We start from the raw sequence: 26,285 nt of genomic DNA, 5'->3' as shown, positions 1-26,285 counted from the left end.
TAGCACAGAATTTAAATAGGAAGGCCTACTTGTCTTGTGGGTACAAAAAAGGGTGTCGTGCGACCCTTGTCCAGCATGGTTCTAGGAGCCAATACAATAATGAATAAAGGGAGTCCGGATCTCCTAGAATAATGGAGGAAACTGCTCGAAAGTTGTCGGCACAAAAACAGGAGCTCATCTTAGTCTCGGAGCAAGGGCTGGCACTAACGCTGCACCGGAAACTAAGCCTAGCTCCAAGAAGGCAACAACACCAGCGGCAGCTGGAACCAAACACGGTCGCCAAAGTATGGCTAGAAAGAAAGGAGGAGGAGATGCGAAAACTAGAGCTGCCAAAGAATGGTCTATTTTTAAGGTCGATGACCCAGCGAAAGCAAGTTACGCGGAGAAGCGTCGTGCTGTCTACCTGCTCAGAAGGTTATAGCTGCAATCGTCAACCAATGAAGAGTTTACAAAGGAGCGCCAGGATTCCATTTATTGCGCGAAAGCGGTTCTACCCAATTTTAACACATTGGTGTCAGTTGGCGCAATCTGTAAAGGAACAAAATAAGGAAAAAATTAAGGCCCGGCTGATTTAAGATTTGCATTCACCTTAACCTCTACAATTTTGTTTTTGAAACCACAAACAATATTGTATCTTTGTAGACAGTTGAAACCGCTTGCGATTGGAAATATTAATGAGAAAATCAATGCATTATTTGTGTGCATTAATATGCCAAGTGTTCATCAAAGCTCATTTACGAAAAGCTATAAAAAAGTACGTGCGTATTTTTAGCATAGACATCTACATACATATTTATGAGCTACTGTATGTATGTATGTTTGTATGTGTGTGTTGCAACCAGCAAACTTGTGTAATAGTAAATATGCACAATAATTATGGAAAATAAAAAGTCATAAATAAATTAAATGCATAAAAACATTGACACTTCATACGTGATTTTGTTTGTATGCGCTTTAACCAGCAACACATACACACAGACATTCATATCTAAGTAATTGTGTATAAAAATCTCGTAAAACAATTACGTTGCAAGCGCTGGGAAAATTAAACTGCATTACATTAGAAACCTGAACCAAATTATTAGCCACATTTAAATAAATAGCAAAAATATATGCAAACATATATTCGTATATAAGTGTATATAAATATATGTATATGTATATACTTATAAGGTATGGCATATATGTATGTATGTGTGCACAAGCGCTTAGACAAAGCAGCGCCGTTGCAGCTGGCGATTAAGAGCGCTCGAGCCATGTTACACACACACACATATATATATATATATATTATGTACTTAAAGCTATATATACACACACATATATACATATGTACGGGTCTCAATGCAAGCACAAACAAAAGCCCGTGTAATTTTACACCGCTCGCAGCGTAAAACGATTCAATTGCAAAGCTTCAATTTATCTCAGCTACTACTCTTACAAGCATTTGCATTTAACGCCACAGACAAACGAACAAACATTTGCACTCCACTTACATACGCCGAGCGTCACTGACGGTCAGTTACAGCGTCGCGATCCATTTAATTCCGGCGAACGTGATCGGAATGAGCGTTTGTTTCAATGCATAAGTGCACAGCAAATCGATCGTTAAGTGAAAAAAAACGAATAACAATAACAACAGCGCATGCGCAATTACTTGTTTGTATAAGCAAACTGGGCAAGACAGCAAAAAGGTGTAAAAATACATGAAATTTAAAAGAAAACAATTACCACGCTTACGTATGCACATATGTACTCTATTCCATACATACATTCATATGTACATATGTAAATAGCTGTATGATTCATTAGACACTCGCGATTGTGAGCCTTATGAGTCGTCTGGGAACTTCGCAGAATTCACGCGCCCACATTCCGTACTTTGTAATGCGAGATATCGTCACACGATTGGAAAATTAATTGAAAAAAACAATAACCAAAGTATTGTAATGCAAATTATGCGAAACACTCAGATCAAGCTCAATTGTAAGCTTCTCTTAGTCATATGTATAGGTATAATCTGTCACTTTTCCACATGAAATGCTTGAAGCAACAGACTTTTATTTACAACGCATCTGCTAAAAAGGTGTGGAAATAGTTTTTGTTAGGATTTATCCTTTCAAAAGGATGGAATCCGAAGGTGGCATATGACTAAGTTATGATAACTGGTTAGGCGAAACTAAAACGAACTCTGAAAAGCTAATGAGGTATTAGAAGAATCTATGAGGGGGTTTTTAGTTTAGAGAAGTTCTTGCATATAACCGAAAGCTGTTTCTTGTAGGAAACTTTTTCTTAGGTAAATTAGTATGCGAGTTTGCATCCGAGAATGCAGTTCTCTTATCTATCCTAGACAATTCAACTCCTTCCGGTATTGCTTGAAGCAATAAACACAGGGTATACCACAAAATTACTATGGGATGTTGATGGCGGACAGACCAAAAAGCTTCTATTTTTGGGTAAAAGGAATTAAGCAACATTGTAGAGGTTATTAATGAGTATATACCTCTAAGACTCCACATTTTGAAAATTGGTAAGGTGGAGTAGGCAGAATGCAGAGCAGACGCGAAGAATGCTGAGATGATAGAACATTTTCACTGTGAATGCTTAGCGTCCAGTCGGTTGAGACGGGATATAATGCACGGCTTCCAATATTCCAACTCAAAAGATATAGGGTGGAAAAGGCAGACATTTTGTCAAATCCACAGAGTCCCTGAACAGGGCTGAACTGGTTACAAATTAGCAGCAAAATAGGCATAATGTAAGCTTAAGTGCTCTTAGTTTTCAACCAAGCTAGTTAAGGGGGTATTCTGGTCTAGAGGCATGATTTTTAGGTATTTTTTAAAGTGCTGTATAGAATAGGCAATTAATATTTTTACCATCCATTTTTTTATATGTTATTTATGAACCTTTTAAGAGTACAGAAAAAAATTAAAAAAATTTCTTTTTTCAAAATCCAAAATTTTAGCAGACGATGAGGTGTGGGGTCTCGAAATATTGGCAGGTGGCCTTACCTGCCATGATTTCATCCCTTCAAGTGATCTAAATTGAAAAAAATAAAGAGATTATTAATCTACATGAATGTCGCAAGGTCATGAACTAGGGACAAGTTAAAAATTTTTTTTTTGATAAAATGGCGACTGTTTGAAAAAAAAACATAATTTTTGGACCAGTTTTTTGACTTTCTCAAATTTTTTAAAAATACTAAACTTTGGAATTTGAGGATGGGACTAGTTCATGGCCGAGAGGAGTCTATGAGGAAGATTCCCTGAAAATTTCAAGTCAATCGGTCCAGTAGAACTTGAGATATCATGGGTATCAGGTTGAAAAAGACAGTTTCGAGAAAAACGCGTTTAAAGTTTTGCCCGCCGTTCGTTTCGTTTGAATGCCGCGCCAGCAAAATGCCTATATCTCTGAAAATAGTTCGAATTTTCAAAAATCCTCTCGTACACACATTCTTGAATAGTTAAACTTTGAAAATATGAAAAAAAATTGATTTCTTGAAATTTCTAGACCAGAATACCCCCTTAAGTAAAATAAGAAAACATTATCCATCTTCGATTCGCCTCTTCGTTGTGTTTAAATTCTGCTCTCTTGTTAAAAAACATACATGCACGAGAAGTTTGCAAATTGAATCCAGTTGAATTTAAGGAGTAAATATATAAAATATGTGATAACCTCGCTCTAGTTTAGGTCTGTTTTATTTACGTCAGCCGATTCGCCACTCTCCACACTTTAATTAATAGAAGTTCATAAAATTAAACTATTTGAGTTTTCTTCCTCTTTCCCATAATATTTTTAAACCCCGTCTTTACTTATTTCTTTTAGCTCTCATATTTTTCCGCCATAATTAGCAACATAATTTTAATTAAAAAAATAAACATAAATTTATTATATCTTTAGCGAGTACACTACATTATCATTGAAGCTGAAACAAGTTGTAGTTAACTAATGATTTTCCTTTCAAGACTTGACCGAAGTGAGTCTTAACATCTGGCAATTAACCATGAAAGGTGTGCTTTATTATAGTAAAACCAAAAAACAAATAAATAAATTTAGAAAAACTAAAACAAAAACGTAATGAAAAAGAAAAAATATTGAAAACAAAAAAAAAAAAAAATACAACAATAATATTGTGGCAACAACAAACAAACAAAAGTTTATTGCTTTGAAAGTTCGAAGGCAATCAAAGTCAAAACCGAGCGCATAAAAGTGAAAAACCATGGCATGAACAACGGTAAAAAGAAAAAAGAAAAATAAAACAAAACACAATAACATGACATGAAATACAACAATTAATGTTTATAAATAGTAAATCATAACTGTTGTTTAGACAAGTATTAAATAATTGCTAGCAAGCACACAAAAGCCAACAACACCAAAACATTTTTATGCTCCAGCGAAAAGCAACAAAAAAAAATTAAATAAAACAATCTCAAAATTAAAAATATGAAGAAAAAAACAGAAGTAGAAACCGCCAACCACGACTGAACACCTCGATTTATTGCTGGAAATTTGTAAGCAGATTTTTCTTGTTTGCTCTTTTTTTCACAGAATGTTAACAAATTAACACACGTTCAACACGTATTTAAATTATCTTTAGAAACTTGGGTTAAGCAATTTAATTAATTTTCATATCTAATTCCACTGCAATCGTTCACTACTCTCATATATACAATAGATGCATGCATACATTAGGGTGGGTAAAAAAAATTGATTATTTTTTTACTTTATACTCTAAACAATTGGTTGGTAGACACTTCAAAAAATTTCTCTCCAAGTATGAGCTATTAAGGGCATAGTTAATAGGAAGCTTCTCAGCTATTGAGTTTTCATCTTTTTCCGTTTATTTAAAAAAAAGCGCTTAGTTCGGGTGTAAAAGAACATTTTATACTCTCGAAACTTGTAAGAATCAAAGCCTGGGAAACACCAATATATGCCAATTTTTGAACATAGAGGGCACTATCTGTGCCAAGTTTTATTTTGGTAACTTCATTTTTAGTGAGTTATCGCAATAGTTTATTTAGTGCTTTTCAATATTATCATTAAAATGGGAACGGGCGTGGTTACTATTTAATTTTACCTATTTTGACAGAGTTTGAAAAAGTGCTATAATGACTTCTTTTCACTAAGTTTGGGTCGAACAGATGGAGGACAGACGGTTAGACAGTCACTCGAAATTCAACTCCTATCATCCTGATCATTTACATATATATATAACTCGATATCTATCTCGTTTAGTTTGGTATTATACACTATGTTGCAATATGTCGCGAGAGTGTAAAAATAGGAAACTGAAAAGCGGAGCACCCTCCTATGAATATTAAGAGTGAGCTACTATGAGAGCATTTTTTAGGAGTTTACCTTCCAGCCATATTTCAGAGTATAAAGTGTAAAAAATAATATAAATATTATATATTTTTTAAGCCGCCCTAACATGCATATGTATGTACCATACTTAGATAAATACTATGTGCATTTGTGTTTAAGTGTGTGCTCAATTTCGAGCGGTCAATGCTGCCAGCTGTGTGAACCTAATTATTATGATTTTTATATTTTTACAAATTTTAATTTTTTTATGTTTTATTTACCAATGTTTTTTAGCTTTTTTTTATTCATTTTACGAATGCTTTCGGTTTTTATTTTCGCAAAAGTCAACACTATCGCCTACGCTTGCTTAAACTACTTATTTCACACAACCACTTTTTCTTGGTGTCATAATTTTTAATTGCATTATTTTGCCTTTCATTTTCACCAACAAGCAAAATCAAAAAAAAAATTAGTGAATCGAATTAAAGTCCGCAAAACAAATGTTCACTTCAAATGCAACAAAAAATAGAGATTTATTAGACAAAAAGTGTTAATCGCGTGTAAAATTTGAAATGCATTTGCAGCTTTTGATTAAAAAAAAGTTTGAGTACTTTTATACTTTCACTTTTTAATAAGCGGCAAACATTAAACAAAAAAAATTAATAATAAAACAAAAAATTTAAAATAAATATTAAATAAAATAATAACTAATAAAAGTAAAACGCTTGTAAGTAGACAGTTCATAAAGAGTGCTTAATTAAGCGCTGTGACGGTTTTCAAACAAAACAAAAAACAAATTAATGATAATAATCGCAATTCATCGGTAAGCCATTTATGTGTGAACGCACCCATTTGAGCCGTTTGTGTCGCGGCGTTGAAGGCATGTCACTCACTTTTCGGCTATAGTGTACACCGCGTTATGCCCTGTCTAACGTTTCGTCACCATACTTACACCTTTCTCACTGCTAAGCTGCAGCAAAGGTTCAACTGCTAAGTAGTCTTCAGTTTGCTTACGCCTTTCTAATTGCAATTTTTTATATCGTCTACTTTGTGGCATCCACAGTGGCAATGACTGTGAGTGTGATTGTGGTTGTGATTGCAAAAATTATACAAAATAAAAGATTGTCTGCAGCGCTTCATGTGAACTTTTGCAATTAAAGCGCTTTCATATTGAGTAAATATATGCTGTGTATGTATTTAAATGCCGTTACAATCACAAAATTGTAAAATTATTTACTTTGCATTGTTCTATTATGAAGTCATCGCTATTATTGTTCACCTACAATTTTATGTGGCGTCTAGTGTGTAAATTCCCAGCTTTAGTATGATATTAAGATTTTTTTCTTCGAAGAGTGAGGTTAGGTCATAATGAATACTAATGTGTGAAAGAAAACATATTTAGATCGACTGAATGATTGTCATATAATGTATTGAATTTCGTTCTAATCCGAACTTTCATATTAGGGATAAGTTTTTACTCCATTCAGATCCAATCCGAGGTAAATGAGTATGAGCGAAGGAAAATCTCCTCATTACAAACAAACAAACAGAATAGTCTTTAAAATAGATTTTTCCGTTTTCCATCCGGATATTAATGTCAATTAAACGGCTTGGGAGAAAATACCATAGAACTATACAACTTTTACAGATTTTTCTCTCGTTGTCATAGCAGTCTTAAATATGTTCTTGAATTTTACAATGCCGCTTAGCCGACAATGCTTCGTCGGATATAAATTCAATATCAGTCAAAGTCTGTTACATTAGGAAACTCATTTACCCCACTTTGCCTTCACTTCCGACTAGTTTCACGACTACCCTATCCTACATAAATGCAAGCCAGCATTTGCTATAATTTGGCTCATTTGTTTTAATACACTGTGATTTGAATCATTTGATTTTTCATCATTGCATCCACTTTTATGGCGCACGAGTACACTCGAGCGAACGCCGTTGCGCTACCACATGTCGACTTGATTGCATACCGATAAAAATGCATTGGGGCGACTCCCACTCAAAAGTCATAAACACTTCCACCAACGATGAAACAACAACAACGAATGCAATAATAATGTATTGGTGCAACCAGAGTCGGCCTGCGCTTGCAGCTACTGCAACTTTAATGAACGACTGCACAGAAGTGTATGAGAGGTTTGTGGGGCCTGGCGGAAAATTTTCAAGTGTCTAACCTTTATGATTTTTTGGAATAAGAAACTATTATGAAAGTAACTGAATAATCAAGGCTTTAAAGCGAATTGAAAAATATTTGTATAGGACTCACACTTCTTTGTTCGATCTATTTCGGAAATGAGTTCTTTATGACACTCTCTGAAAGAAGTACTGCTTCTAATCGATATGCATTATGTTTTTCAGAACGCTCTTCGTATAGTAGATTTAAGTGTTGGCAATCGGCTTCATACTGTTCACATTCACCTATGCCTTTATGCTACGATAGTGAGCTAGATGATGACTGATCGGTCAAAACCAAGTCTTTGTTCGGAAAACAATTTTATTTGAAAAGATATCTTCACGAAATGTGGCATATTAAGACGGTTGTAAAATTTTCGAAGAAATTGTACAGATGGAACTACTATAGCAGTTATGCCATACAAACTGACCGATCGAAATCAAGTTCTTGTATGAAGAACTTTTTTATTTGACAATATATCGTCACGAAATTTAACATCGATTATTTTCAAAGATAACTCTATAATTTTCGAAAACATTGTTCAGATCGGGCTAATATCGCTTATAGCTGTCATTAAAACTGATCGATCAAAATCAAGATAAAGGTCTTTTTTATGCTATTTTATGGGTTTGCCATAAGAAATACAACGGTAAAGGGTATTATAGCTTCGTTGTAACCGAAGTTAACGTTTTATTTTGCTTTTGTATTTTTTTTTTTTTGCAAAAAATTATGTTTACTATTTTCTTTGTAATGTTAATTTCAGGTTATAAGTCAATAAATAGCATATTAATGCGAATATAATATATGTGTGTCCAACATAATCTGATCCCTTTCGCCAAATTATTCATATATATCCTCAGCATCTTTTTTTTCCTTTTTCCTATTGGGCATTATACCAATTCGAACATTGCACGCTCGCGTAATTTTGTCAGTATGTTTATAGTACGACTTTTGTTTCGTAGGAGTACGTGCATGTGTTTGCACACATATGAATGTCTGTCTGTCTATCCTAGCGCCTACTTACTTGCATATCTAATGTGATATTCAGCGCACTTAGGCGAAATTCAAACAAACACACTTAATGGCGCATAAACAGCATGTATGTAAATATATAGACTTAAGTATGTGTATGTATGTGTGCGTAGCCATGCATTTTACACGTCTTGAAGTTTGTCGTGGGCGTACAAAATTTCACTCTACCTCATTGCCCTCCCACTTCACTACACTCTTTAACACAAAGTTGCACTTGAGTCGTGCTTTTATTGTTATTGCTATTTTTGCTAACGTTTCTGAGTACCTCTCACTAGTCACTTTGCAAAAATAATTCAATTTCTTAATAAGCATTTAAGCATTTACTTTTCAACACAATTTCGATGTAATTTTTTTATGCCATTTTGTGCAACACTGGCCCTTTTCTCTGTTTGTTATTCAATTTAAATTTCGCAATTGCTAATTAAATTTTTTTTTTTTGTGCTTTTTTTCAATGTAGTAAACGCAAATTTTATAATTGCAAATTTCGCACTAAACTTCCGCAATTTTTTACTTCTTTTCTGTGTGAAAATAGTAACTTGATTGCATAAAAATGCAAAAGTGAATGTCAGTTTGTTTTGTGGGTGTGTGTCTGTTTACCACGGCCATGCAACATTTGCTTCCTCCTTCGCTTTTTCATTTCATTGCATCATTTTTTATTTTCACAGAAAATTATTGCTCTATTAGTTCGCATAATTAGGGTTAGTTAAGTATTTTATTTTGAACCTCGAGTTTTGCAGTTTTGCAGTTTTGCTTCTTGTGAGGATCACTCATTTGCGCTTTCAAGGTTTGTTTTGTTTTTTTCGCAACTTTCAAAAGTTGCAGCTAATAAAAATTCAGTGGTGAACTTACAAAAATAATACATAATATTTAAAGCATTCAAAAATGCAATTTGTTTCATTTTTAAATGTCTTGTTTTAGTTTAAAAAGAAAAATAACTGACGCTATGCTACAATACTTTCACTAAGTATTATATAACATTTTTTGTAATTTCATGCCAAGTATACACTTTTTCGTTACAAAAAAAATCATACAAATCTTGGAATAAAATACTTCGTAATATAATATTATTTGCTTATAAACTAATTACTTAAATATCGTTGTGAGTACAAAAACTCTATACTGCCTATTTATTTTCCATTCCTCTAATTAGTTTCTACAAATTATTTTATTAATAAAAATAAATTAAACACCTGCAGTGTGATTATACATTTCTCGCCTCAAGTGTTTCAATTAGCTTTACTTACAAACATTTTCACCTACTTACTCTCCACTCACTCGATTTCACACTTTTTCCACGGTTATATGACCTTCTCTCATGTTCTCAACTGATAACAGCTGTACAGTGCTTTTGTGGTTAATAAGAATCTGCTCAAAGCAAATTGTTCGTAATCCAGTGATATTAAAAAATTTTATTTTTTTTCGTTAATCACAATCATTTTTGTTAGTATTGGCGGGCTTTGAACGAGTACAAATCAATATATTGCAAACGGTTCACAGGTATAAATCCTAGAAATCTCAGCTTAAACTTGTGAAAGTTTGAAAAATAAGAACATTTTTATAAATTAATTTTAGTTCTTATCTTGACAAATGCTTGCTTCGAAAACCAGTAGATATATAGAAGCAGATGATTGAAAGCAGATTATATTGCACGGCTATGAATTCTCGAGGTAGTACCAACATAAATATTTCTAATAAGACGCACTCAGATCATCACATCATCATACATTTGTTTTATTAGTTTTCTGTAACAACTGCAGTCGATTACTTATCGGAATTATGAAATTACTTAGCGAAGCACGAAATGCCCTAGCTTTCAATAAGGCAGTAGATAAACCCTCTGAACTTTAGTGAAATCAAATATATTTTGGACTACCACCGTACAGTTGGACCCTATCATAAATAAACTAAATATTTCAGAATTATCTTAATAGGTAGACCATGGTTCTCTTTTTACAGTTAGGTTGGGTCAATTTGCCTGACAATAATCTACACAGTCCTTCTAGTTCGTTGTGATGCTGGATGATTTATGTTCCTTACTCTTCATATCATATATAAGTAAGCAGCGTTTTTGAAGTCACTAGTCCGAGATGAACTTGGTGTCCTAGTGATGATCTCTTACACTTTTGTTTAAACCGAGATGATAGATTTTAGTTCATCAAGTGAATACTTTTTAACATTCTCATTCGTTTTTTGAGCCCTCGGCATTCATTTTAATATTGTATTTTGGTGTTTCCACGGGAAATGATTTATCTAATTAGAATTTCCAAATTTTGAACTTTTAAATAATTTATTATACTTTTTTATACCCTGAAAAAATTTGTCACGATGTTTTAACACCCAAAAAGAAGACCCTATAAAGTATATACACATATAAATGGTCAGCTATATATGACATCTGTTTATTCGCCTGTTCGTATATCCGCGAGCTAGTGCCCCAGTTTTTGAAAGATCGATTAAAATTTCCCACACACGCTTCATTCCCTAAAAACCTTTTAAATTGTCGGTACCGTCGATATAGTGGTCCGATATAGCTGCCATACAAACTATTGATCCAAATCAAGTTGTTGTGTGGAAACATTTTTTATTTGGCAAGGTAGCGTCACGAAATTTGGCACAGTTTATTATCTGCGGCATCGCTACAGTCTTCGAAGAAATTTTTCAGATCGGACAACTATAGCATATAGCTGCCATACAGACTGGTCGATCGAACTCAATCTTTGTATGGACAACTATTTTATTTGACGAGATATCTTCACGAAATTTGGCTCGAATTATTGTCCACGACAACACTACATTGTCCGAACAAATTATTCAGTTCGGATCACTAACGCATATAATCAAGATACATTTCTTTTTATAGCTCCAGTTTTTAAAAATTCTTCACACTCTTACTAACATTTTGCTTCGTTCCTATTCACGCGTAATTGAAATTGCTTTTGAGTAGTGTAAAACAGCAACAAATTTTGCTTATTGATAAGAACAGAACTTATTTTATTTTCACAAATTGTCAGCAATATATACATATACCATGTACCATATACAATATATATATATGTATGTATCTATATCTGTATGCATGTTATACAAATAACACAGTTACAGTTATAAGTGCATAACAAAAACAAAATCAACTGCAAATTAGCTGACAATCGATAGTGACGGCGCTCTTTTCAGTGGGTGACTGTGTCAGACGCGATTTGCGCCTCGCTTGACGCGCATCAACAATACTAAGTCCCCGTCTCAAACATAACCCCTCGATCATATGTTCAAGTATATATGTTAACTACGTGTGTATTACGGTCATATTGTGTATGTGCTAACTAATAAAGTGCTGGCTTTGTTGTGATTGTTGCCGATCAGCTGACTAGCCACACAAATCGTCGCCCTAATATGTGCTAAACGGCGATCGCAAGTGAGCAAATGCGGAGAGTGCATGCCAGCACCTGTGCCATTGTGTGTGAGAGTACAGTTTATTTTTGTTGGTGAGTTAGTTGGTTAAATGAAATACAAAAATATTACTCATACGACCTGGTGACGTTCCAACCTATAAATATGGGTTTAATGTGTGATCAAAAGCAAAAGCCTGTGAGTGTGTGTATGTTATGTGTGTGTGTGATATTCAATACTTGACTCAAGAAAACGTTGCGTGCTGTTGTTGTTTTTAGTTTGTGTCTGTTTCGTGTAAATATTTTAATGCGCTTTTAAATATCGCAAAGCCGCTGGGGCCATAGTGTGTCTTACGCATCTTTTTGTTTCTGATAAGCGTTTTGGATTTCAGTTCTGCCTTTTTAACTCAAAAGTGCTCTTAATACAATGTTATTGTTATAGTGCTCTTTATTCTTGCCATTGTTGCTGTTGTTGTCAATTTTGATTTTGTAGCGAATTGTTGCGCTGTCAAAGAATTTCGCTTGTGTATTTCCTGTGCTGCCTGCGTTTACATACAAGTACGTGGACGCTCCGTGCGCGCCGCTTTCAGTTTACTATTTTATTTTGTGAGTAGCTTTTATCTGCGTACACATAATGACATGTGTATGTAAGTATGTATGTTTTAGGTAGCCGTAGGTATATACTAGGTAGATATGCGGTTGCCTAAGTGTTCGCGTAGTTTTGTGTGTTTGCTTAGCCGTGCCGCCTGTCATCTACTAGTGCCTTAATATCAACTTTTTCATCCACATACCTACATACCTAGATATTTATGTGTGTTTGCCGTACCGCTCATGCATCACAAGCTCAGTGCACAATTTCACCTCAACGCGTCGAGTAGGTGGTTTGGCTGTCGAGTTTTACGATCAAAATTCAAAAAGTAGGATATTATTTGCCTACAACGAACAACGAGCAACGAATGGATACAAAAACAAAAAAGCAAAAAAAACCAAATAGCAGTCGCAGCCCGGCAACTACTTGCAACGCGAATTTGTATGACATTTCGCATTTTGAAAAACACAGTTCTAAAATTCGCAGCTTTTGATTTAAGCGCTTTCTCGCATAAGCATAGCTGTGTATGCGTGTGTGCGCCATATTATTTATTGCTAATTTTGTGTTTACGCCCAAGTGCAGTGTGTATATATAGCTCTGCATGCATTTATGTATGTACATACTCGTGTGTAATTAAATTAGCGCTCTCTCGCAATAGACTATTTCTGTGCCCGGGATCTGTGTACTTAGTAGCTTTAGTTATTTGTTCAACGAAAATTTATCAGTAACAATTTTTGTATTTCCGATCATACGGAATCGTAAATGAAAAAAAAAGAAAGTTAAAAAAAAATTTAATAATCGAATGTTTTTTTTTGAGAAAAAGTGTGCAACCAAAAATCGAAAAAAATATATATTTATCAAACGACTGCGATTTCTGTAAAACTTTAATTTTGTGCCATAAAAGTATTCTTAGCTTAAAAGAAACCAGCAAGGGAGTAAGAAATAGTGTTATATTTGCTCTCCCAAAGTGCCTAAAGTATTACAGAGCAACGAAAATTATGAAATAGTTCAACAGCTACAGGTGTGTATAAAGCATAATTTGAAAACCGGTGAAATTTTCTGCGCCTGCGGCATATTGCTGTTTCGGATATGTTTTTGGTATATTTGGCAAACGAAGAAATTGTTTCACTAATTCTACTAAGCTATAAAAACGTTTCAGAATTAATCGCAAATTCAAAGCTGTGTAGATACAACTTGTCTACCACAAATCTGTAGTATTGGGTGGTTAAGCGTTGGTAAACTAATAAAAATGTGGCGAATGAAAATTTGCTCGCCATTTCGAAAATTTATGTACTTTACCTGTTCTGTAATCAGTCTTATCGGGTCTCAAATGGAAGCAAGCGGCTGTACAGTGGCAGTTAAGTCGCTAATGCAATGCTTTACCGGACTTTACATTTCAATTGTGGTTAGCGTGTTGCTGTCAGTCGCTTTATAACCTATCAGTAGCTTTCTTTCCACCACCAATGATCTTCTCGTTTTTTCTCTCTCTATTTGTAAATCAAATAATTTATACACATATTGTAAATACGGTAGTTCGAATTGTTGTTAAGGGGTTACATGGGTTTCCTCGAGAAAACCGACCTATTTTCAATAATTTTTTTTCCATATAAAACATGAAATATTTTATTCAAACTTTTTATTATTCCAAAGATAATTATTTTACAAAGATTTTCTGAAATTTTCAAAGGAAAATATTAAAAACTCGGCTATTACGACGTCATTTCAGGCAGTTCCTCGGAAAAAAGGTGACTCCACGTTGCCAGATGAACGTCCTACAGGAACATTTGCAGTAAAAAAAAAATACCTGTTTAATTGAGATCATAAAAGTATTGAACGAGAAAAAACGCAAATGAAAATAGTATTTTTGCGGACATTTTTTTACAAAAAAAAAAAAAAACAAATTTTGCAGAAAATTTCTCGACTTTTTTTAAATCGTGATAATTTAAAAAATTCTTCGTTCTAGTCCTTGTAAAACATCTCAAAGGTCTATGTAAAATTTCGTTAAGATCGGTTGAATAGTTCGTGAGAAATCTTCTTCTCGTTTAAAGTTTTAAGTGACCTATAACGAGCGCGCAACTTTTCTAGGCTGTATCTCCAAAACTATTACTCGGAGCATTTGGGACAATATTCTAGATGTGTTATAGAACTAAAAATGTCAATAAATAAATAGATATTTTGAAGCCGTGAAACCCTTTTAACCTCCTACAAAAGATAATACAAATTATAGTGGCAGAAAAATTTGACATTGTGTTGAATTTTCAGTAATAAGAAAATTGATGATTTTAGAGGACATTGTTTTTTTTTCAGGCAACAATTTTTGTACCCAGAACAAGGTATAAGTTCGTCACGAAGTTTGTAACACCGAGAAGGGAGACCTAATATATGTATATATATATAATTGATTACTGACGAACTGAGTCATTTTAGCCATGTTCTTCTGTCTAAACCTTCAATTTTCGAGATATCGTTCTGAAATTTTTCACACGTCCTTTCTCTCCAAAAAGCTACTCATATAGTACATAGCTGCCATACAAACTGAACGTTGAAAATCAAGTTCGTATATAGAAAAAATTATTTATTTGACAAGATATTCTCTCGAAAATTGGCATAGATTATTAGTATTCAAAGTAACGCTGAAATCTCAAAACATGTCGTTCACATCGGACTACTATAGCATAAAGCTGCAAAACAAACTGATCAATCAAGTCAAAAAAATCCAAATGAAGATCTTTTCATATCCTTTTATGCTATAAAAATGCACCTGTAAAGGGTCTGCGAGATCGTCAGTAAGAAAACATGAAATTAAGATTTATTGCTTTATTCTCACGAAGGTCACACATGTGTCAAAGGATTTGCGCTGTTATTTTAATTATGCGCCTTTACAATCCACTCTGTTAACACAAGCAACAGAAGCATAGACCGTGCTCCAAACCTACTTCTTTAGACGTTTAACGTATTTTTTATTTATTTTTATGAAAAAATTTGGTGTTAAATAATTGTTTTTTATCTTCAACTATCTTGTCTTCTTGCGTCCTTATAACTATTATCGATAAGTACTGAAAAAATGCACGAATTTCACTAAACCGTTACACTTCATTCCACAACACTTTCGAATATAGTGCAAAATGTCATTGACCGTCGAGCGAATGAAGCAATTGAATTTGAAATAGAAGCAGAAACGCCCCTTAAATTGATGCAACTAATCATACTTTTAATTTCGTTACCACAGACACACTTTTCATTTCGAAAATTCACGGCAATAAACACATTACAAGCGAAAATAAGCCAGAAAAAATACAAAGCGAAAGGAAGCGGCAATAACAAACCGAAATAAAGAAATTAACAAGAAAAAATTGCACACCAAAAATAAATAGGTAATTAGTTGTTTGTCCAACCTGGCTGCCTGCTTGCCCCCCCTATAACGGCATTTACACAATTTTACTTTTCGACATACAAACGATTCGCCGGCTGTTGCCAGTCGGTTGCCGTCGAATACGCTCCACTGCCTGAATGGGCTAATAGTGCTCTTGCGGTTTGTGTTTGCATTTGGATCCACTGTGGCGTCCAATATATTTAAGCCTGCCACCGCTCGGTGGTGCGCCCGGCAGCAAAGTGACTGAAATTGGCGATTCAGGTGAATGTGCGACCGATTGAAATTGTTTGCCGAAAATAAAAATTAGAATGGATCAGTATGTATACATACCTTATTTAAAAGAAATAATAAGAGAAATATGTTTACTACTTGCCTTCGTTTGTAAATATAGCATTGCCAAAGAGACATGCTTTTGTTTCATTTGATATTGCTATTGCATTCTACGTGACAGATAAGGTTCAATAAACATAAGGGCATTTTTTACGGCACTCCGCCGTCCTCTTGCGCTCTAGCCTTGTCTATGTACCTCCTGAGCTTGGCAAACTGGTCAACTATCAAAACTTCTGCGACTGCGAGATCCTTCTGGAACAGAGTGGAACGCAAGAGATCGTCTGAACCACTTACTCTTAACCATGTCCATTTCACTGCTATGTTAGGTGTTCACAGCTATCCAAGTAGGATTCTGTGTTGCCTTTAGTGTGAGGCCCTTTGACCTAACCTAACCTATCCTAAGTAATCTCCAAAATTTGTGTCAGTACAATTTATATATTTCTTAGAAATGAATTTAATTAAACAGGTCATATCTTCTGTTGGCTATAATATCGCCTTTTTTACAAACTAAATCTTTTTCTATAAGTCTCTGTGTATCTGAAAGCTACTAAGGCTTCGGCCACACTTAAATCAATGCTCTCATCTAATTGACTTATTTTATAGCAGACATTTCCCCATCAAATAAATTTCACCTGAGAACTCTATTCCACATTCCTTCCGTTGCACTTAAATGTAAAATATTTTCTTATTGTTGCTTTTATAGCTTACTTACTGCAAGTTCTCCCTTTGAATACAATTTTATTTTGGTTTATCAAAGAATTTATAAAATGACGCAATGCTGCTCGCCGCATGCACCGCAATCACCTCGGGCACTCTGTTTCTGCTCACCGTTGAGTTTCTTTTTGTTTTTAATTTATTATTGGCCACTCACACAGAGTTAATGTATATCGCTATCACACACATAGATATATTTATATAGACGAATATGTGTGATATGCTTAAATTTGTACTTTTTGGTCTTGGTTATTTTTATCAGCGATCGCTTGGTGTTTTGTGAATGAGTTTTTGTATTTTTGTGCGCATTTTTTTTTTTAACTTTTACCATATTAACGAATTTTTGTTTTGGCTCCTCTACGATTGGAGTAATACAAGTTTTCGCCACGAGAAAAAATTGATTCGTTGTTGTTGTAGTATTGTTTTAATTTTACGTTCATGTATATGACGTGTGTGATAACATTATACAAAGCGAACGTCGGAGATCTGAAAAGGTATATATGTCTGTATGTATATAAATGATCAGCGCCACGAGCTGAGTCGATTTAGCCATGTCCGTCTGTCTATCCGTCTGTATGTACATACATAGACGAACTAGTTCCTAAGTTTCTGAGATATCGATATGAAATTTTGCATACGTATTTTTTTCCCCAAGAAGCTGCTCATTTGTAGAAATCGCCAATATCGAAGCACTATAGCATAAAGCTGTCATACAAACTCACCAATCAAAATCAAAATAAACATATTTTTATACCCTTTTATGCTATAAGAAATGCACCTGTAAAGGGTATTATAGCTTCGAAGCCGAAGTTAACGTTTTTATTGCTTTCCTTTTCATATTCTCCACGGTTGTTTACATATTTGATTTTCATAACATCTCTTTCGGTAAATTCCCAACACATTTATCAGCTAAAAAATTACGTTTTGTTTGATTTTAGCATCGATAATAATGAAGAAATTGATTTTTACTAATGAACAAATTTCGTAGTTAGCGTTTAATTATTTATGATCAGATTGAAATTGCGACAAAGGCTTTTATTGTTTTGTTGTGTAAATTCTAAGAAATCGAAGTGTTTGAAAGCATTGCAAAGGAACGAAACAAAATTTGTAGACATGTAATTGTGTATTTGTATATTGTTAATAATTTTTTTTTCTATTTTTGGCTAAAATTTTGTATTCTTAGTGGACTATTTGTCGGCACTCATAATGTACATGGTTGAAAGATACAAGAAAGACTGAAAAGCCTCGTATTGCATTGATGCGCTGATTATAGATATTCTCCAGCTTTCCGACATCATTTTTGTGGTGCCTTATGCTGTAAACTATAGTTCTGTCTCGTTTGCTTTCAAGTAACCAATATCTTGAGTCCTGAGGACAGAAAAATGTAGCTGGGGTCCAGATCCGTAGAAGACGTTATATGCGGAGACAATTTAAAACTAAATCATACAATTTTGCACTAGTTTTCATTGATTTGTGACAAGGTGCATGCATTGTCTGGATTGTGAGCTCAAGCGGCATCCACTTTACAGAGAGCTTTCTCAAGCGCAAATAATGAACGATAAGTCCGTCAAACATGTTCCTTTGATATCTTTGCAAGTGTCATCTATATTTCTTAACTTTGCTCCTTTCTTTGAAAATGCCAAACACCTAGACAAACAAAACAGACTCGCTTTATAACGAACTAAATATCCAAAGGCTGTGAAATTGAGAGAAGTTTAGATCTAACGAACAAACAAACGCATTAGCAGTAAATTTTAGTAGCGCCCTTTTTAGTTAGAATTTATTATTTAAATTGTCTTGTACCAAAAATTTGCTAGTTTATCATAAAAAAATACATATACAGCAAATTTCTTCAATAACTCACAGCTATTTATACAAATAACTTCTACTTCCCACAAAGTACACCTTTTTCACATATTCTCCTCCATTAACTCGCTTTTTACGCGATTTTTGTGTCCGCCGGCAATTACATTGTTTTACTTTTAGTTTCCTTAGAAATCTTATCAATTATTTACTCACTACAATGCCTTTCACTATTCGCGCAAATCAGTGCAGCTCTTAGATATCTTTGTTGTTATTTTTGTCTATATGTCTGACTGCGATAACAAACCTTCATATACGCAAACCAAAAGGCAATTATTTATTGCGCTTCTCTTGCTTGAAATAAAAATTTTCCATATTTTTTCAAGTTTATATTTTATTTATTTATTGAAATGTTTGTGGAAACTTTTCTTAGAAATACAAATTAATCGAAATCATATTGACCACTTTAATTGCCAAAAGTACAGGGTGACAACTACGAAACCCATTGTGACAATTTGCCACACTTTCGAGGTCACAATTTAGTGTTTTTTTTATAATAAAAATAGAAACAAAGTATTTTTACTTGAAAGTAAGCTTTAGAAAGTAATGCAAATGCGGCGGAAGTATGTATATACCTATCTATATACATATATGTATATGCGCAACCCAACAACTATGTTCAGTATGACAACAAATCATCTCTGACATATTTTATTTTAATTGCGAAAAAATAATCAGCAACTCTCATTTTTCAATTAAATCGATAAGTGCTCAATAAGTATTGCCAATTGATTTGAATCGGCACTATCCCCTTCAGTTATTTACTGTTAACAGTGCTATAATATTGGTGTGCTGTCAGTAACAGTTACTCAGTCACTTTCTAATTTTACTTTGATTAATTGATCGTCTCTGCTTCGTACCTCCCTCAAATGCTTTGGATTATTGACGCGAATGTTCGTATCAGCGTCGCTAGGATCACTGGTATTTTCTCTCAAGAACGAGTTGTGATTGCACTTCAACGATTCCGTTATTGCTGATGTGCCTGCGCTCTTTGCCAGGTCATTAAAAACTATCTTTCTTTATAAGTAAAGAAATTTTTAAAGAAGAAGAAGATTCTATTACTATTGTATGTTCAGGTCATCTCCGAACTTATTGTACTTAGACTCGTCGTATGAAAACTAAACAAATTAATTGTTCAGTTAAGCTTAAAGGCAACAGAAAATGCATTTCTTTTTGTACCGGAAAGCCTTTTTTTTCCTTATTCGAAGGTTTTTACGAAACAATGGTTAGATTGCTTTGAATTATTGCTGTGAAAACATAAACCACCACTTTCATCAAATCCTGCCCGAAACTGAGATAGTGCATTTAGATGTCCATTAGATACCAGTTTTTCTGGAAAACAGACAAATTCTAAATAAATATTGTACCGAACAGTCAAGGTTCTCAAAGTTTAATAAAAAAAAAAAAATTTAATCATGGTCTCAAAACAGAAAACGCACACTTTTCATTGTATATCTACAAACATTTTTCATATAAATACAAGACAAATGTTAACTTCGAACCGCACCGAAGCTATAATACCCTTCAAAGATGCATTTTTAATAGCATAAAATGGTATAAGAGATATCCTTATTTTGACTTTGATCGATCAATATGGTCTTGATCTCAACAATATGTTCGAAGATTGCAGCAATTTAGAGAAGATATCTTGTCAAATAAAAAGATTTTCCATACAAGAACTTGATTTTGAACAGTCGATTTGTATGACAGCTATATGCTATAGTGTTCCGATATCGGCGGGTCCGACAAATGAGCAGCTTCTTGGGGAGTAAAAACGAGTATTCAGATTATCATTTCCAAGGTAACCGACGGTTCTTTCCGGGTATTACAAACTTCGTGGCAAACTATATAGACTATTCCAAGTATAAAAATCTAACGCAAGTCTCAAAACACAAAATGCGCGACACTGTAGTCTTGTGGTTTGATGTAAATTTTGTACTTTGTGTTCGTAGATATTTTTTTTTTATATAGAAACAATATCTGGTGTTATAAAAAATATTTTATTGTCGTTAAGAGACCACACCCTGAGAGCGGCATGCTTTTATTTTGATAATTTTTGTGCTGGATTTTTTTCGAAGTCTTGCTAATGAAACTGTCAATATTTTCACTACACCAAAATGAATGATATCCAGTTATGTCAATATACTTGTATATCTATACAAAAATATATATACATGCATACAAACATACATATATGTACTTATATATACATGAATATACCCTTCAAATTTTAATCCCTCACGCACTTCAAATAACGATGCACAAAAACTGACAAAATATCAATGAATAACTATAAATTATCGCAGCTTTATCAAATCAGAAAAAGCAGAAACAATGGCAGCGGACGCTGAACAAACAATTAAGACCAAAATAAAAATAATAAAAAATTTAAAAATAAAATTTGACGCTGAAAATCCTAAGAGGCGCACACGTCAGAGGAAAAAAGACACACTTAAAACACCTATAATGCCATAGATATAGTCATATCCACATGTATATACATGTAAACCAACCGCATACATATGTAAGTGGTTGGGAAGAAGCAATAGAAAGGTATGATAGCTCTTTTTTTATATACATATATTTCTACGCTTCTCGCTTTGCGTCATGCCCACAACTACAAAATGCCTCCACCTCAACCTAGTACAACAAGAATAACAATCGTCTCTAAAGTGAGGCAATACAGATGTCCATACACAGCGCCCAATAGCCACCGCATCGCCACAGCCCCCTCGGCCTAACTCTGAAAAATCGCCAACAAAAGGCTTTTGCACTAGAACGCTAATGAAGCACTGACACTCATAATCGCGGGCAAAAGCCCAGCAATTTAGCGATTTTTGAAAAATTATCATTGTTTTTCTTATAAAATCGCTTATTTTGTATTTATGAAAATCTTTCGGGCATCTTGGCATATAAACTAATATGTAAATTTTGCACTAAAATGTTAAATGATGTTCTCCGAGTAGTATCGAAACGAATGTCCGCAACGAAAGTTGGTCGAAATGGACGGGAAGCAGTCATTTACCGAATTGCTTTATTCGTGTTTCCATTCCAAAAAGCGTGAAGTTGTTTAGTGGCGCGAAAATTATTGTCGTAACTGTGTTTTTCGTTTTTATAATCGAACGATGTTGAAATTTCGCACACGAAGTTAAACGAATATTGCGGTTTACGCACGAATTATGCTAAGGAAATTTGTAGAAAAAAAAGAAAAAGAAAAATAAAACATTAGAAACATTTGAAAAGTACCGAATTGTGTAAAAATCATCAAAAACTTATTGTTCCAAGCTTCTGGCGGTTAATTTAAAGATCTAAGTAACCGTTATACCTATTCCGATCATGCATGGCTTTTTACTAGCCGGCTCTTTAACTGCATAAGCGATTTTGGCCGAATAAAATCAAATATATATATATCATTTGTGTCGTCCTGAACTTTTCTAATGAAGCTATGTTTTAGGTAGCTTCCTATATAGGGTTTGTTACCAAATTTCGTACAAAAGTTGTTCACGTTGCCCAGGGTTTGCGATGTAGACACATGAGAAGGGATTGAGTTTAGCTTTGCAGCTGTAATGACTCAGAAGTAAAACTCCTAACCATCGGACCCATCAGATATGACTTTTCTAATAATGTCATATATCATTTTTTCGGAATTACACAACAATAACATTTACTGGGAAGAACAGACTAACTTACTATCCAGCGTAGTGTTACCTTTGATATATTTATAGAAATATAAAATAAATTTTCTGTTGTGACGTTTGAAATTATAATTTACCTGCTGCCACTTAAAATCTGGTGAACGAGCGATTCGTAGACTTCGCGAATGTAGCCTCAAATATCGAGGACTCTAGAATCAAACAGCCCTGGTTTTTTCTTAACAACGCTGATTCACATTGCTCGATGGAATAGTGAAAGTAGGCCTGGTCATTGCTTTATGAAAATATATCTACGACTCTCGGAACTAGTGTCTAGTTTTCATATAGCTGCCAAGCTGTCCAATTCATGTAAATCTAACCTTGATCTGCTCAAACTTTCTTAAACAATATTTCCTTTTCAAAGCAGATGATCTCATTATTCTCAAGCTGTTTAGAAAAAATTCCAAAAATTTGTAGTAATCCGTGCAGGCCACAAATTGTTTAGCTGTTTCTGAATGCGCTTTTGGATTTGCATGGGCATATTTGTTTACAGAAATATATATTTTTGTAGATAAAAATAAATGCATTCGTGCAGTTCTCACAAGTAAATAATTATATACATATACAAGTATTACTAGTTTGAACATTTGGAAATGGCATGATATATGTATATATAATATATGTGTATAAATGATATAACGTTCAATAAAAATTTCGAAAAAATGCAATAGCAAATAGTAGAAAATTCGCTTGCTTCCATCACAATATTTGATCAGTAATCCAAAAATAGTGCAAAACAAAAATTTCCTACGTGCTGCTCACCTGTTTCTAGAATAAAAATATATGTACGGGCTTGTATATTTGTATATTTACTCTCAATTGTTGAAAATCTGCGTCAAAACAGATTAGAGACTTTTTTTATAGTTTTATATTTTTTATTCTACCAATTCATTTATCATAAACTGTATAAAGTCGGATATATATAAATATAGTATATATAAATGATCAGTATGTGCATTATTAACGAGCAGAGTCGATTTTGCCATGTCCGTCTGTCTATCAATCCATTTATATGTATATACGCGACTAGTCCCTCTGTTGCTGAGATATCGAGCGGAAATTTTGCACACGTCGTGTTCCTTCCAATAATCGATCAAAAAACAAGTCCTTTTATTTGACAAGAAATTTTAACGAAATTTGAAATACATTATTGTACAAGACAACCCCACAATCTCCAAATATTTTGTTCAGATCACAGCCATATACTTAGCATATAGCTGTCATACAAACTAATCGATCAAAATCAAGTTCTTGTAAGGGAAACATTTTCATCGTGAAGGATTAAAGCTTCGGCGCAACCGAAGTTAACGTTTTTTTTCCATTACTTGATTTCATTTATTAAATTTTTTTTTTTTTTGTGTGCGCGTTTCACTCCCCGGCCAGTGATCCAGGAAAGTACTCGTCTTAGTCAGAGAAAAATTCCATTATATGAACAAATAAATTTGCAATTCACTTTCATGACATTCGCAAATGCATACATACCCATATATGTAATATATATAGCAGCATTTAAGCAGTGTTTCCCAAACTTGTTGGTAGCTAAGATCGCTTGAAGATATACAAAATTAGAACTGAAACTATACAGGCTATATAATTCAGAGAAACTGTCACTTAAATTTAGTTAAGTCGCTTCTCTCCTCAAAGAATAGAAAATGACAGAAAAAGTACTTAATCAAGATTATATATTTCTGAGAACTATTTTTGTCATTTGAAAGGCTTTCAATATTACAAAAAAAATTTCGTATTATTACAAAAAATATATTTTCTGGTGGATCAACCTGACCACTTAGTTTACGTTGGGAACCACTGCTCCAGGCAGCTGCTCAAAATTCCTCAATACACACATTTGCTTGTACTCAGTTATGCAGAACCGTTAATGTATGCGTTAATGCAATCAAACCTCGTTGGCCTCGTAGACGTTCATCATACAAATATAGCAACATTAACAACAACACTTCTTAATCACTTTTATTTAAAGCTAACGGTTCTTTATATACAAATTTACACTCTTATCTTTTCAGATATCATTTTCGCTTATCGAAAATTTATTAACTTCTGTACGAATGCTGAACTTGGTGCTGTATGTAAAGCAATTAGACATACATATATACAAACTCTTACTACATAGAGAAACCGAATAATAATAAACAAAAGAGAAATAGCTAGGATTGTTTTGCGCCGTGGAAGTAGATCGCCGCTTGCCATTTTAATCGAAGCGAATGTGTTAAAGCATCAAGACGGAATTCAGGCAACAAAAATTCCACGCGAAATACACACAAACACACATAAACACAAACAAAAAGTAAATTGATTGTTAATTGCAGTGTGTGCCGTTAGAAAGACGAAGAACGTGTGAATTGCGATTTTATTGCGGAAAGTCACTGCAAGAGAAGCAAAAACGCATTTACGCCAAGCATTTTCGACCAACACTTGGAGGTTGATTGCATAAGCAGCGAAATTGCAACGATAACGGCATGCGCTCGCTGCAGCTGACGTCAAAAGCAGATAACAGAGACAATAGATTTGTGAGCTGAAAAAAAGGAATTTACATTTAAGCTCAAGGAATAATTAAAGCAGAGAACCAGTGGGAGAGGAAGATTTCCAAATCTAATAAAAATTATTTCGGTTATAAGAAAATCTACACACAAAAAAACATGGAGCATTTGGATTTAGCTGGTGTGATTAACACACCAGCATTATGGAATATGTCGGCATTCGATCAACAAGGTGAGTAGGAATAAATATATACAGGTTTACATTATGTGGGTTCAAGTGATATTTGATAAAGTTGGAAGAACCTTAAGAACGAAGAAAAGTTATATATACCATAACATATAGCAGTTTAAAAGGAAAGAGTTCAGAAAATTTGCCTACTTTGGGGTGCAAGGGAATATATTTAGTTTTTTAACAACTTTTTTTAATTTTTTTATTCTGTTTTTATTATTATTTTTTTAAAATTATTTTTATAATTTTTTTTTAAATTATTTTTTTTTAATTTTAATTATTATTTTTTATTTTTTAATTAAAAAAATGTTTGGTAATAATTTTTTTTCGAAAGCTTGATATTTATCAGTACAAGAATTAGAATATTTTAATAATTTTTTTATATTTAATAAACTGTCCTAGTTTTTGATCACTTGCGCCCCACTGTGCAGATATAGCATTCAGATGCATATCTCTTTCCGACATTGAGTTTTTTTTTTGGCAGATTGTGGCTTGAAAAGTTTGTGTTACAAGTACATATTTTGGTTATTTCTGGACATTGTGTCTTAATGTGTATTTTGTAAAGATAGAGATAGATAAATAGATAGAGTTTTTGGACTAGATATTATCGGGTACCGGAGTATTGCATGCCGAACGTCAGGGCATGCGAAACCTGTCAAATAATATAAATATATATACTTGTACTGTTCTCCTAAGGCTTACTTTTATTCTCTTTTTCTTTCATTTTCTTTTCTCAGCTATGAGGTAGAATTCTTAATTCATAAGTAGTTTTTTACCAATATAATCAACAGTATATTCATGCTTTAGAGGTCAAGGTCTTCAAACAATACTTATTTCTTTGAACTGGTCAATAAACTGATCAACTGATTTAAAAGTAGAGTTAACCGTCCATCACCTTATTGTTTTATGATCGATTTTTCTAATCGAGAAGCTTCTCTCAACTGTTTTGATACCAACCTGACAAATAGTATGACATATAGTAATGAAGTACTAAATTTACCTTCAGACTTTGGAACCTTAATGTAAAAAAGTAGATTTAAGACTAGATCTCAAACATTTCATGATTTTGATACAATAAATACCATAAAGC

At 33.6% G+C, this 26,285-nt stretch overlaps 1 protein-coding gene across 7 annotated transcripts in view; it reads left to right on the top strand.

The window, feature by feature from the left end:
* Positions 1 to 26,285, top strand: part of LOC106621603 (serine-rich adhesin for platelets) — a 194,638-nt gene that overhangs the window by 31,998 nt on the left and 136,355 nt on the right. For 4 of the 7 annotated variants that reach the window (XM_070107221.1, XM_070107220.1, XM_070107222.1 and 1 more), the window contains exons 1-3: positions 12,754 to 12,940; positions 13,323 to 13,520; positions 24,493 to 25,198. In XM_070107221.1, the coding sequence (XP_069963322.1) occupies positions 25,126 to 25,198 (73 nt within the window). In that variant the 5' untranslated portion in view covers positions 12,754 to 12,940; positions 13,323 to 13,520; positions 24,493 to 25,125. Of the gene's footprint in view, positions 1 to 11,714; positions 12,007 to 12,753; positions 12,941 to 13,322; positions 13,521 to 24,492; positions 25,199 to 26,285 lie in introns of those variants that run through there. The other 3 variants (XM_070107223.1, XM_036360005.2, XM_036360004.2) reach the window with 3 other exon arrangements.

This window comes from Bactrocera oleae, chromosome 3, assembly GCF_042242935.1.
Source record: "Bactrocera oleae isolate idBacOlea1 chromosome 3, idBacOlea1, whole genome shotgun sequence".
Lineage (NCBI taxonomy): Eukaryota > Metazoa > Arthropoda > Insecta > Diptera > Tephritidae > Bactrocera > Bactrocera oleae.
Note: the sequence above shows the minus strand (reverse complement) of the source record. Positions and strands in the feature narration are given on the sequence as shown.